Genomic DNA, 13,693 nt, shown 5'->3' on the forward strand with positions numbered 1-13,693 from the left:
ATTGTTCCTGTTTACTCCACACTTCTGATCAAATCAGGGGAAAAAAAAAGAAATATCCCATCTCTGCTGTATGTCAGTGTCCAGCCCAGACACACCGCTCTGTGGATCCTATTCGGCACAAACAGACTGAGTAATCACTTCTCTGCTGCACGTACAGTAGCTGCAGCACCAGTCTTCAGCCTGCTGTTTACTCACTAATAGACCTTTACCCTGGTGAGAAGAAGACAGATATTTCTGCAGTGCAGAATTTCAAGCTGAGCCAATGGCATATTTGTGGATTTAGAACTAATGCAACAGCTCCAGTCAGCATATAGGGGCTTATCCTATACTATTATTCACACTATGAAGATGACGGGTAGGCTGAGGGACTCACAGACAGACAGACAGACAGAGTCTTAATAACCCTGTCTGCGAACTAACTAATCGGCTGAGATTGGGTTTTAAGCAATTAGTTTGAGTGGCAGATCTTCCGGGGGCTTATCTGTGGCTATGACAGTGTGGGGCCAGAGCCATGAGATGTCCTACAAAGAGCCAAAAGTCACTTCTGGAACTGCAGGTCTGTTTAACCCCAACCTCCAATTGTTTGTCTGACAGAAAACTGACGGTGAAGGAAAACAGAGAGTGAGCAGCCTAAACAAGCAGTATTTCAATGAGCTTCTTCTTCAGTATTTGACTCAGACGTTCTCAACTTCATCCCTGGGGGATGAGATTTCGAGAACTGTGCATTTCAATGGTGTTTACTTGATGTGGGCAAGTAGCCTTCCTGGAAATAAACAGGACTGAGCAGCTTGGACCTGTTGCTCAACCTTGCAAAGTGAGCGCTTGGAATGCATTCACAAAGGGTTGGGAAAGGCCAACATTAAAGTCTCCGTCAAAACTCAACATTATAATGTAGTCAGACAGTACATGTACAAGTTTCTCTTCTACGATCAGTGTACCACTCCCTCAATCCTTGGGGAAAAGGCAAAACTGACCTTTGGTTGTTCTCGCAACGTAAACCTGCTCTGTGGTGCCCAGAATTTCTCACTGGCAGTTTGAGGACACCTATGAGGTCCTTTTGACTAAGGAAGCCCCCCCGTTGGTTGCTTATCAATGCAACCATGTGACATGTTGTCACATTGCAAAGACCCTCCAAAGCCTTTGTTCTGATGAACAACTGGTTGTTCATTCCAGAACCCCAACAAGAGCCAAAGGAATAACCTCTAGAACAGGCACAGCATCCTACAATCTAGGCCTACCTCGAGCCACTTTTACATTCAAACAATAAGGAAGACTTCAGTGACTAAACTGGTCATTACGGCTCATGAAAAGAAATAGAAACACTGGGGGGAATTATTGATTAGCCTACATCAAACCTAGGCTACAGAAAACAACAACATGGGGTTTGGCTCTCATACTTTGCTGACACCATAACTGTTTTAATGATCAGCTGTTGGCCATACTTATAGTATTTCATGTCCTGAGGTCAAGACAGCTAATTATTACCACAGTAGATGAGTAGCTTGCATAGGAACACCAACAAGATTCCAGAAAAGTTTTTTTGTTGACCTCCAATTTCAAAGTAAGGTTTTGCCCAAACAACATAACAGAGAACAACAAGAAAAACCAGGGGCAAAGAGAACTCAATTGAGCAAAAATGACTAAAAAAAGAATGAAACACACTGCAAGGGCAGCATACTCCGGTTCACAGAACAGAGAATGATGCATTACATTACATAACAAGCACTTGGCAAATGTTGGATGGGCAGATAAATAATTGTGATGCTTCTTTTTTTTTCTTATTCTGTGAGGCACAGTCAACTGACACCAAATAGGAAAGGTAACTGTCCTTGACAGGAGAGTTCAGTCAATTGGATTGTAACAACAACTGCATCCCAACTGATTCTACTGTCTGTATGCATGCTCTTGCTCTGTCTAGTTCGCAGGGCACAGCACTGGTGTGTGTGTGTGTGAATGTGTGTGTGTTCAGCTTTAAGAGGAGGAAGACCACGGTCGTCACAGAAGTAGGAAGACTACCAGGGACTCTACAGTAGAACACTGGCAGGCTAGGGTTAAGTGCCACGCTCAAACCAAGGCACAAACACTGTCCACCATTACGCCACCATCGAACCCCCCCACCCCCCCCATAAGACCATAAAAATTCCGATCATCCAAACTCACCCCAAAATCCAACCCACGCTGGATGCGCTAGCCGGCTTTCACTCTCATAAACCACTTAAATGTAGAGAAAATAACATGCATATATTCACCCGACATGAAATAAATATAATTATCGCAGTTCATCATTAGCTAACGTTACCTGTGATCACCAAGTAGGTAACGACACACACACACAGGACACACTCGAAACCAAATGTTAGTGCTGCATTTCAATATCAAAACAAATAGCTAACAACCAACTGGGTATGGCAACTTTTTTTTGTTTGTTTACCAAAATAACGACAATCAGGTAGCTCAAACATCCGTTCAAGCCGATCAAGGATCGGGGGGCTAGCTTGCTATCGTTCGGGGAGAGACTGGCGGAACAGCGGAAAATTTAAACTTGGATTATTATAAAGACTACAGCACGTCACTCTATGCATTTCTTAAATCAACAATTAGATCGTTTTTTCTAATGATCCGAGGAGGATGCAAACGTCTGAGCTAGCTTAGCTGGCCAGCTGTAGCGGTTGTCAATAAGCTAGCTCGGCTTGCCAAGTCAAGTGCTGCTTGGACGGGCTAAAAGAATTCCAACTCCACGGATATTGACGAGACAGAAACGATAGACTCGGTCGACCCCGTCGCGTAATGACAGGACCCAAATGACAAAAACTCGGCAAAGTTACGCGTAGACATAAGAATAATACCTAATGATGTGACTTCCAGCACATGAACCCTCCTCCCTGTACCAAACCATAGCTTTTTGCTCTGCGGAGAAGTGTTACTTTTCAACAGCCCATCAGCTCCTCTATCGTCACAGATAGGTGGAGGAAGAGCTGGCTCGCGACAAGTCCGAATAAAAGGCTTCCCTCAATCCACTTCCTAAAAAAACTTCCATTACACCTCTATCAACTTACTCGGTTGATTCGACTCTGGTCCGTTAGCGGCGGGTCGTCCGAGGTGTTTTGGGCGACAACTGTATCCGATAATTCGTTGCTTTTTAAAAAATCCAGGGGATACCCTATTTTTTCGGCCCTCCCCGCTGCCGCTTCTGTTGCCAAATAATGCGCCTCAACACACACATGGAGCCGCGGCGTCACCGCAGTGGGCATGCGCGCTTCAACACTCAAGGGGGGACCAAGTGTACATCATGCCACACTGACCACCAAGGAGCAAAGCGACATGACCATGCCAGGGGCCCTGGGGTCCAGTGGTTGGTTCTTGCCTATAACAACTGTTCCAGAGTCAGATGATGTGTAGCTTATGACGGTGATGGTGAGGGACTGAGACAAGGCACTGACCCCAAATCAGTGTTCACGAAAGTAGCCTCAAGAGCAGGGCACTATCATCACCATGCTCAGGGATGGACAGAGCAGGGTCACTTTACTTTGTTAAGGTCATGATGATTGCCTATGAGGATGATCAAACACCTCACCCGACCACCTTCATGTTTTTGATATGCTCACAGCTTGCCTAACCTGCTATGTCCCATGTTTGAGAGATAGGTATACAAAGAATCCAGGGCTGGGGAGGTGAGGGGTTAGTGATAGAGCGGGTTATGTACTCAAAATGCTTGAACCTTGAATGCTTTGTCAGCTTGTTTGTCCTGCTGTTCTTCCCCACAAACACAAAGGGTCCCTGAATGCTGCTGTGAAGTCTGATCTTCTGCCGAAAGTTTCACTTTCATATCATCCGCCTCTACTCATCTTGATACCGGCTCACTTCTGGCATCAGATTAAGGTCCTGGTCTACAATTGTTAATCAGATAATGAACATTCCTTCACCTGGCTCTTATGCCAGAATGCTCTGCTCTGCTCCCATAGAAGTTGAGCTTTCATCATTTTGGGCTCCACTACCGCTGCCTGTCAACCCTCCTCCCTGCAATTATCAGACCAAAATACTTTAAATTCAGAAAATGTTCATTTAAATATACAATTGAATGACTATCGCTCCCCTATGTACTGCACTTCAGTGTTCTGTCTGTGGTAACTGTATACCTCTGCCCTGTCCTTTTCACTGACTCAAAGTGGCTCTGGGTGAGAGCCTATTTTCTTCTGTATTTAGGCTATAGAGAGTAAGATGTTTGGAAAAAAAAATAACCCACCATCTTTGGTATGCTTTTTTATGTATATATATATATATATTTGAAAGAAGTAACATTCTAAATGATCTCTGCTAAATATTCATGAATCACTATAGAATGAATGAATCAAGAGGAACAAAGAACCACATCCCAACGTCAGATTCATACACAGCGCTTCACTGTGTGTCTGGTCACGGTCTCTAGCTTCTGTTCCCTCTCTCTCCCTGCATGAGGTAATGGCCGCCAGTAACAACATGACAGCTTCAACTTAATCCCCATTAAGTACTGTAACAATGCAGGAAGTGGCCGTCGCACTCACCATCAGGCCCACTATTTGGCAGGAAGTGACTAGGGCCTCCTCTCAGCTGCTTCTGAGACACCTATTACCTAATAAGCATCAGTAGTTAACATCACAGTGTCTGAGACAAGGCTCTCTCTCCCTCCCTCCCCCCCCCCTCTCTCGCTCTTTCTCGCTCCGTCTCTCTCAAAACCATAAGTGAGTAATAATTGTCCTTAATTACATTTGAGGAGACAGGTTAAGGAGGGCAGTAAAGGTGGTGTATACTGGAACTTTTTCCTTTTCATTTGGGAGGCACAGCCTGGGGTGATTGGGGTGATTTTGCCCATAAATGCTGATCCAAAGTCAGTTTTACAATCCCCCCCTAGTGGCAAGGGTTAGGATTCAGTGAGGTTGTGCTGATCCTAGATCAGTACCTACAGGAAAACTCTCAGACTGTCTTATGTCCCTGTGGTATGGCAAATGAAGAATCAGCATCTTATTATAAACACAATCACTCTGTGTTTGGATTGATTTGGTTTCCCTTTCTCTTCTCAATTTTCAGATTTAAATGGTTAATAAATCATGGCCAAACTGGGCTGAGCTGTACTGAGCTGGCCTGGTTACACATCCACCACAGTTACTGAAACAGTCCTGGAATGGACAATGTGAAAGGAAAATATACAAGGCAGCATAGTATTGTTAGGGTCGGCCCTGTAGTGTGCAAAGCCCCATAGTCACTCCTGCCATTACAATGTTGAGGTTTCAAGGCAGCTCTTCTCAAAATTAATTAAAAATCAAGATATGACAATTACTTCAGATTGTATGGTTCTTGCATCAAGGTTAATGCCATCTTCAATGCTGAAAGGACACACATTGTGATTAGAAATGTTTTATTTTAAACTGAGGGTGGATGGCAATATGATGACTATTGCCTGGCACTCCTCATCAGCCATCTCAACTCATCTGTTGCCACATATGATGAAGGGAAGAATGTGAAGATTGGTATATAAATAGTTACATAACCAATTCTCACATAATGGGGTTGAAGGTGAGTGTGGCATGGGTGGAATAGCATGTTGGCCAAAAGATATCACTCAAGACATGCAGAGTGATACAGATTTCTCTTATCTCAGAACTCACTATATTTCGTACTAAACTCAATACACAAGTTGCTCGATTCAATAGACAACACACAATTTCCTTTCAAATTTTTATTTGAAAATGTTCTTGATAATGTTTTGGAGGAAAAGAGTCTTTTAAAAACACAACACCAGCATTCAAAAATACCTTAAGGAGCATGGCAGTAACCAAACTATTATAACCCCATATTATAACACAGACTTGCAAATGATCAGAAATGTAAGGCTGTCTTAGCTCTAGCATTTGTGTCACAACTCCTCAAACCTTGCATTTGCATGTTTAAATCATTATTCATAAGAAATGTTAAAATATACATTGAGGAAAAAAAGTCACAAAATGTTTACATTTTCCGCAATATACAAAAAAGTATCTGCAAAAAGAAAACCCAAAAAGTGATATTAAGATATAATATTGTCAACCGTGGTATATAAATAGTCGAACTTTACAAAATCTAATAAATGGATTCATTTGTTAAAAATAAAGGAGGTAAATATTTGCAACACATAGGTATCATTCTAACGTGGTTTATACAGCCGTTAGACGTTAGAATAAGAGTCTGCATTGTGATACACCATACAAAAAAATACAATGTCATTGAAATAGAAGAACATAATGAATAAGAATGGTAGTACTCCCGGAAAAGTTGGCGATAGATCGGATAGGGGTAAAATCGTTAAAAATGGTTTTGTAAAATAATAAGCATTTTCCTGCCATCACACCCACAGGTTGCTCAAATACAACTCAAGTGTGCCCCCTTCTGGCTGTGTCGGGTACATAAGGTACTTACGTTTTAAGGAAAGCCCAAAACATTGTGATTCCTCAAGCATCATCTGTTTTGCACAGCTATTCCATTAAAAGGCGTTGAAAAAGACACTGTCAATCAAATGGCTGTTGAGTAAAAAACAACAACACCAAAATCCAAATGATGCATCATTGATCTGAAGTCTACACGAAGAAGCCAATAATAATATGAATAATAAGTATGGAAGAAAGAGGCAGCCATTTTAAAAACAAATGTTTTTCGGAACATAAATTTGATAAAACCGTCCAAACTAAAAAATATGACCGTTTTTTGAGCTAAATATATAGCAGCTGCATTTGCCCCCAAAACACCCCAATGCAAACAATTTTAAATGACATGCCAGCACATGGTTATGGATAATCAAAAAGAAGTTTCATGTCCAGAGACCCAGCAGGTATCTCTCTCATCTAGCCTTCCTAACTTTACTGCCCACTGTAGGACCGCTGTTTGGGACTTGACAACATGGTAAACCTGGAAAAACAGATTTTTACTCTTTTGCTGCTCCTGTTTCACAGATCAAATCCTCTTCTCTGGTTTACATCTACTTGACCACAGTGAACAGATCACATGACTATTCCTGCAAATATGGGGTCGTCTCTCTGAGGTAGGTGTGAGACCAGTTCTTCTACCCTCTCTCTGTACCCATCTGAGTCTCACTCTTTTTTCACCTCAGTGAATAAGCCTGAATGATATTCTACACCTCCTTGCAATCCCATCCCACCTTCCCACTAAAAACCCTACCATGAAAAACAACAATAAGTTAAGGTCTATATAAAAAAAAATGGAGCCTAGGTAGTTTTCTGTATGGCCGTTGGCTGGCTCTGTTGGTTGGCTTGGTAACAGCGATGATGAAGCTGGCTAACACTGAAGCAGACAGGCAACCAGGCTGTTAGCCCAAGAGCGACTTTCTCTCTTTCGCTTTATCTCCCTCCCACCAACCAACCAACCAACCATCCCTCCCTGTCTCTCTCTCTCTCTCTACCCTTCCTACCCACCCACCCCCCTCCCCTTCTAACATTCCCTCCCTCTTTCTCTCCCTCCATCCCCCTCTCCTGGTCTGGGCGGTTCTCAGAGCAGGCTGGCCAGGCTGGTGGTGGGTCCGTTCTGGGCTTGGAACTGCACCGGAGGAGGCCCATCTGTCCACTGCAACACCACACAACACAGGAAACACAGGAATCAACAATGTCCTCTCTCAGGACTAGCACTGTGTCACAGTCATGACAATATTAAGTCAGTTGAGGGAGGGTCATTGTTCTAGCTAGGACATCTTCATTATGTGGGCCTTATGACCAAAGATCTAGTGAGTGTGTCTGTGTAAAGGAGAGAAAGAGGTCATGTGTGTGTCTATTGTGTTCAAAAGCACGTCTGTGAGCTCTGATGCTGACGTTCAAGGAGACTGTGACAGGATGGTGAATACATTGGCTGATTGACTGGCTGATTGTATCGGCTGAAGGGTTCTTACACTGATGAGGTTGTGCTCCGGCAGGCTGCAGGCGGCGATGTGGTCCTGGAGGAGCTGCTGGGAGAAGTTCTGGTGCATCTGAGCCGCCTCGTGGGCGTCTATCGTGTTCCCACACGCCTTGTTCAGATCTAGACCAACAAACAACACGCGTCCTGTTGAGTGAGGTGCTGCTGACGCGAAACGTATAAAAAAAACCACATACCACAAAATGGCACGCACACGTACACACACGTCCACACACACACACACACACACACACACACACACACACACACACACACACACACACACACACACACACACACACACACACTCACTCTCTCACTTATACACACACACACACACACGCTTGCTCAGGGGCAGAATCCTAACTTGGGACAAAACTCAGATTATACCAAACCTCCCGTTGATTCACCGTGTTTATTTCGTCCCTTTAGACTCTCCGGGTCATGTGTGAGCTTATAGTAACAGGTGTTGTCTTACCCTTGAGCAGAGCTGAGGACCAGAGCTGGACCGACATGTCGGGGATCTTGCTGGCCAGCTGCATGGCTGGGACCACCATGTTGTTACTCTCCTGGGGGACACATCACACCAGAGGCACGGGTCAATTATCACACCTTGGCATGGGTGTTGATTCAGTGAGACATATTAAGGGGTGTCCTGCTGTGTTCTTACCCTGTGGTTCCCCAGCACAAAGAAGATGTGACCCAGTAGGACCAAAGAGCAGGCCGTCAGCCTGTTGAGGTCCTCGGCATTGGACATCTTCAGAGTCTCCCTCAGGAACCTCCTACACACACACACACACACACACACAGGATTACAGTTTTTTCCACCCCAAAGAGGTGCTGACTGTGCACCGAACAGTAAACTTTAGGGTTCACTGTTGTGCATTATTCTGATATATATATACACATTTATAAAAAAATAAAATAAAAAAATAAAAGCTTTCTTGAGCGTCGGCTGAGGGGGTGTAACCTGTACTCACTTGGCCTCGTTGTAGCGGCCCTGGAAGAAGGAGAGGAGTCCTCTGATGTAGAAGGCTGCTGCTCGCAGGCAATGGGAGCTGGAGGAATCACACAATCCCACACTTTACACGAACCATCATTCATCTAATAATGTGCATTTCGCAAAACATACCACTGTGTTCCTCAACAAACTTCAAGGAGTGCAATGTGTAAAGATCGTGACGAACGGTTATCTTACCTGACAGGAAAGTTATGGTCTGGGTTTATCCTTTCCAAGAGGCTATAAAGCTGTCAATGGGGGAGGAAAAAAAAAAAAGGAGAATTAGATCAAAATACACATTCACATTCGCAACCGTAACATGCGGTCAACCCTACGATCCTGAATGCGCCCCCGACGCCCTCTGACCTCCTGGTGCCTGTTGCCCTCCCTGATGTAGACGCTGGCCAGGTTGGTCACGATGAAGGTCCACAGCTCCTGGTGTGAACTCAGCTGAGAGACGGAGATGTTGGTGAGCTCCATCACCTGTACGGAAGCCACGCAAGTCTCATTACTCTGCTTCGGATTCAGCGCCGATTCACACCGCGTTAATACAATGAGTCCGGTATGGCCGCTTTGGATGAAAGTCGGCGTGATCGACCGTAGAGCAAAGACTCACCCGTAGTGCCGTAGTGAACTGAGCCTCAGCGTTGTCCATGCAGTTGACTGAGATGCAGTACAAACCCTGGAATACAGCAGAAACGCTGTCAGCACAATATGGAGGATCTGAACCAACGTTTGATGTGCCATTTTAGATGAAAAGATAAAAGATCTCGTGAGTGTGTGTGTAGGCCAGAGAGAGAAAGAGGTATTACTCTCAGAAGTGAGTGTGTGTGTGTGTGTGTGTGTGTGTGTGTCTCAGCAGCATGTGTGTGTCTCAGCAGTGTGTGTGTGTGTGTGTCTCAGCAGTGTGTGTGTGTGTGTGTGTCTCAGCAGTGTGTGTGTGTGTGTGTGATAAAGAGGAAGATGGACTCACGAGCAGAGTGTGAAGCTGGGCTGCGTGGTTGGTGAATAACCTGGGAGACTGCTGACACAGCTGGCACAACTGAGAGATCTGAGCACAAGGAAGAATCATCATCATCATCATCATCACCACCACCACCACTAACAACAACAACAGCCATATCTAAAGCTGGTTCCAAACCTCTTGTAGCGCCGTCGCCTTGTGCCCGGTGACCAGTCGGCACATGATGATGTGCTCCAGTAGGATAACTTGGAATGAGGAGAGGATGGGACTGGAGTCCAGCACTGAAACACACACAGACACACACACCAATGTGAACCACAACTCACAGTGACTGAGGTGAACACGTTTTACAGACAGCCGATAAGTCTAACTCACTTTTCAGCTTCTCCAGCTGCATGAGTGCTTTGTCTGTGTACTTCTGGGCCTTCTCCAGGTAGCCCGCTTGCATGGAGTGCATGACTGTCACCTACAGGAGTGAAAACAAAACAACACGTTGCTCGTCACTGACCTTTATTCAGAAACCCATTCACGATGTATCTAATAATCCAGAAACGCAACATCGCTGGAGACTAAAATGAAACCCTCTAATCCAACATCTTCACCTTTGAGTGAGGAGGACAATTTTAACTTGGACCGAGAAGGTCAAAAGGTCAAAAGCTGAGCGTCAGTCGTCAGTATGATCTCACCAGGTAGACGAGCACACACATGTGCTCCTTGGGCAGCCAATGGAAGAGGTCCGCTGGGTTGCTGGGCAGGATCTCGTCATCGTGGAGTGTGGAGATGGTCTGGATACACTGCTGCAGCTGTTTCAGGCACGGCTTCACGCTCTTCACCTGCAGCCAAGAAACCAACAGATGTAGCCATCCCTTCTTTCACTTCACATCCTTCATTAGACAATGCTTCATTTGACCTGATAGCAACAAAGTCTTGATTCCACATGTGACTGTGTGCTGTCAAAAGTGTCACATTTGCCGTCTTCGCAAGTGCCAAAATAGAGATTGAGTGAGTGACTACATCAGTAACATAAATGCTAGTCATAGATTCAGTCAGATATCGAAAATAGCATTCCTGACTTTCTGTAGTCTGAAGGGATTCTTGATTCATCCGGACAACCGCGGTGTTCTGCGTCTATGTGGACGACTGTGACCTCTGCTAAAGGAGTGGGCTGTGCGTACCTGTCCTGCGTCCAGGTAGTGTGTGACCTGCAGCACCAGGAAGAAGACCCTGAGAGACTCCTTCTGGATGGGGTTCCCCTGCCAGTTCTCCACGATCGTCCCACACAGCGTCAGCAGAGGATGCACCTCCCCCAGCTTCCTCTCCATCAACAGCAACTGTAAAGACACACACACACACACACACACACACTTTGATGAGCAACGATTGGTAAACTTTGAAGCATGAGACAGTTTGGTAAGCAATGTCTAAAGCATGCAAATCATGAGAAATGGGTATCTATAATGCAATAAAACCTGAACATGACTTAAATAAATCATTTTGGCACAGTGACTCAAACTCACCATTCCTTTACTCAACAGAAAGAGAGCTCTGTGTAGGAAGGGGGAAAAAACAACAACAACAACAAGGATATTCATAACATCATCTGACCAAGATAATATTACACTTGCCATCAGTAACATCAGCTGACAAAGCCAAAACATCATCAGAACAATGATGTCGTCTCAACAAGATATGAGCATTACATGGATCAGATACTTGTGTTGTTTCGTATTCTCTCACAGGGGAGAGGACGGCAGATGATGCTGATGTAATACCTGGTGTATTCCGAGCCCACCACTCTGGCGTACTCTGCCCCCACCCCCAAGAGGTCGCACGCAGACACCAGATCCTTCTCCAGTGTGTGTAGTTGCTACAAGGGAGAAAACACACAGAACAGAACAGAACGTCAACTTCCACCCAGCAATGAGCAAAGTAAATATGTATTCAAACAGATTCACGAGAGCATAGATATTTCTCTGAACCTCGATGACAGAATAAGTCATTCTCTACATCATAGGTATTTGTTTTGCAGCTTGTGTTGGTCCAAGGCTGTCATGTTGCCTCACCGCCAGTTGAAACAGTAGTCTGCAGTGCCAATAAGGAGTTTGCTGGGAGATCTGGATGGCCTTCCGCAGTAACGGTTTCGCCGAATCAACCAAATTCTTCACAGACAGACAGAGAGAGCGAGGGATAAGTATCGGTTCATTGTTTGTTTGGTTGGTTGGTTAAATGGCTCAACAACAAGTCAATCTCATAAAATGAAACGTGGAATCAGGGATGTTTGCTAAACAAACTAGCCTACTCGTATCCTACTTTGTCTTACGGTTTCAGAGTTCACTTACATGCAAAAGCAGCTCAATGAAGGAAAAAAACAATGCAAGAATTACTGGCAAGATCATTTCTGACACGTCTATGATGACCTCACCATATCAATGTGAAATGAGTTTGACATTTTACATTGAATTGGTTGACCTGAATGATTTGTGCTATGGTAAACATTATGTGCAAGAGTAACTGATGACATTTTGGCCTTTTCTTGAACTGCACACTAGAGATAAGAACAACACTTACCTGTTGGCAATAGAGCTCTGACAGGAGACTTGCTGCCTCAAATTTGACATCTTCAAATTGAGGGATCTGATATCACTTGTAAAGGAAATGCAGTTTACAACACAATAAAACAAAAATAAATCATACATAGGTGAAGGTGAATACGTGGAGGAAAGGTGCCCTTCGAGTAACACACACACACACACACACACACACACACACACACACACACACACACACACACTTTACAACAGTACAGTTAGTATCACTTACGAAATCACTTATGAAAAAGGATACTTGTTGTGATATGAACCACTAGAAAAGAAGCATAAAACGAAAGGTTAGTTTCATCATCAGCTGAGAATGTCTTCATGGTGCAATTATCCAGTTGAATACTTATTCAATAACTTCTAATCCATAATCTGGATAGCTACCTAGCTGTCCTACATGCTACACATTATAGTAGCTGCGTTACTTCCAAACTGCCTCAGGTATATTCTCAGAAAATTACACGTAGCTTGCTATGGACTAGCATGAACCATTTATTGACTTTTCTGATTGGCAACACTTTGCGCTTGTCCCTAGTCTGGCTGCGGCCGTCCTTTCCCCACATCCACGGTCTTTCCAAGAGAATGCTTACCGCTTTCTCCAAGTGGCTCCGGGCGAGTTCGCTGTTCTTGGTGTGGTGATAGAGTACCGAGCCCAGCTGAAGATGAGTTCGGGCCTCGACCCTTTGTGGAGGCTTGAACTGAAACACTGCCTGCAAACAATGCACGCAGAGACGGATCTTCGGGGGACTTGAGGTGCGGAAATGTTCTGCAAAGCCCAGCAGGGCCAGGTACCAAGATTCCGGGGCCTCTCCGCTTGTCGCCATTTTTGTGGACAACAAAAACAACAACAATCACCACCGCTATCGGTCGACTGCCGCTGTTCAGCAATGATTATGGCCCCAGCGCTGATTCAAGGTCGGTCGCAATGTCTCCCTACTGATATATCAGGCGAGATTTTGGCAAAGTAGAACTGACCCTGGGTCTGGTGCCAGCAGGTGATCAGTCCCCGCGCGACTTCAGCGGAAACGAGAACGAATTTATTAGGACATGTATCGTTGAGTTAATCTCTTTGGGGTCTTTATTTATACAAAATAAAATCATTCGTAAATATGACATAATACAAAAAAATGCATCTATATTACTATTATCGAAAACAATCACTTTCGTGGGTGATTTAGGTATTTAATAGGACTTGGAAGTGAAGCGGAACTATAGTTGTCA

The 13,693-nt window shown here is 44.5% G+C and overlaps 2 protein-coding genes across 7 annotated transcripts in view; both read right to left on the minus strand.

Annotated features, from left to right (window-relative positions):
• LOC310818926 (transcriptional repressor p66-alpha-like) overlaps window positions 1-3,196 on the minus strand; it is a 14,983-nt gene extending 11,787 nt beyond the window's left edge. For 3 of the 6 annotated variants that reach the window (XM_083690031.1, XM_083690030.1, XM_083690029.1), the window contains exon 1: window positions 2,847-3,003. In XM_083690031.1, the coding sequence (XP_083546157.1) occupies window positions 2,847-2,896 (50 nt within the window). In that variant the 5' untranslated portion in view covers window positions 2,897-3,003. Of the gene's footprint in view, window positions 1-2,431; window positions 2,474-2,846; window positions 3,004-3,056 lie in introns of those variants that run through there. The other 3 variants (XM_083690032.1, XM_083690033.1, XM_083690034.1) reach the window with 3 other exon arrangements.
• A 4,266-nt stretch (window positions 3,197-7,462) lies between these two features.
• On the minus strand, window positions 7,463-13,352 carry mau2 (MAU2 sister chromatid cohesion factor). Its single transcript, XM_083690035.1, has 19 exons — window positions 13,063-13,352; window positions 12,720-12,737; window positions 12,444-12,509; window positions 11,939-12,034; window positions 11,648-11,742; window positions 11,393-11,420; window positions 11,051-11,206; window positions 10,562-10,708; window positions 10,251-10,341; window positions 10,053-10,156; window positions 9,885-9,962; window positions 9,528-9,593; window positions 9,278-9,394; window positions 9,110-9,159; window positions 8,892-8,969; window positions 8,582-8,693; window positions 8,390-8,480; window positions 7,907-8,034; window positions 7,463-7,587 (listed from the first exon to the last, which is right to left on the minus strand). The coding sequence occupies exons 1-19, from the start codon at window positions 13,294-13,296 to the stop codon at window positions 7,513-7,515; spliced, it is 1,830 nt and encodes a 609-aa protein (XP_083546161.1). The 5' UTR covers window positions 13,297-13,352; the 3' UTR covers window positions 7,463-7,512.
• Between the last annotated feature and the right edge of the window lie 341 nt (window positions 13,353-13,693).

This window comes from Argentina silus (assembly GCF_951799395.1).
Source record: "Argentina silus genome assembly, chromosome: 18".
Lineage (NCBI taxonomy): Eukaryota > Metazoa > Chordata > Actinopteri > Argentiniformes > Argentinidae > Argentina > Argentina silus.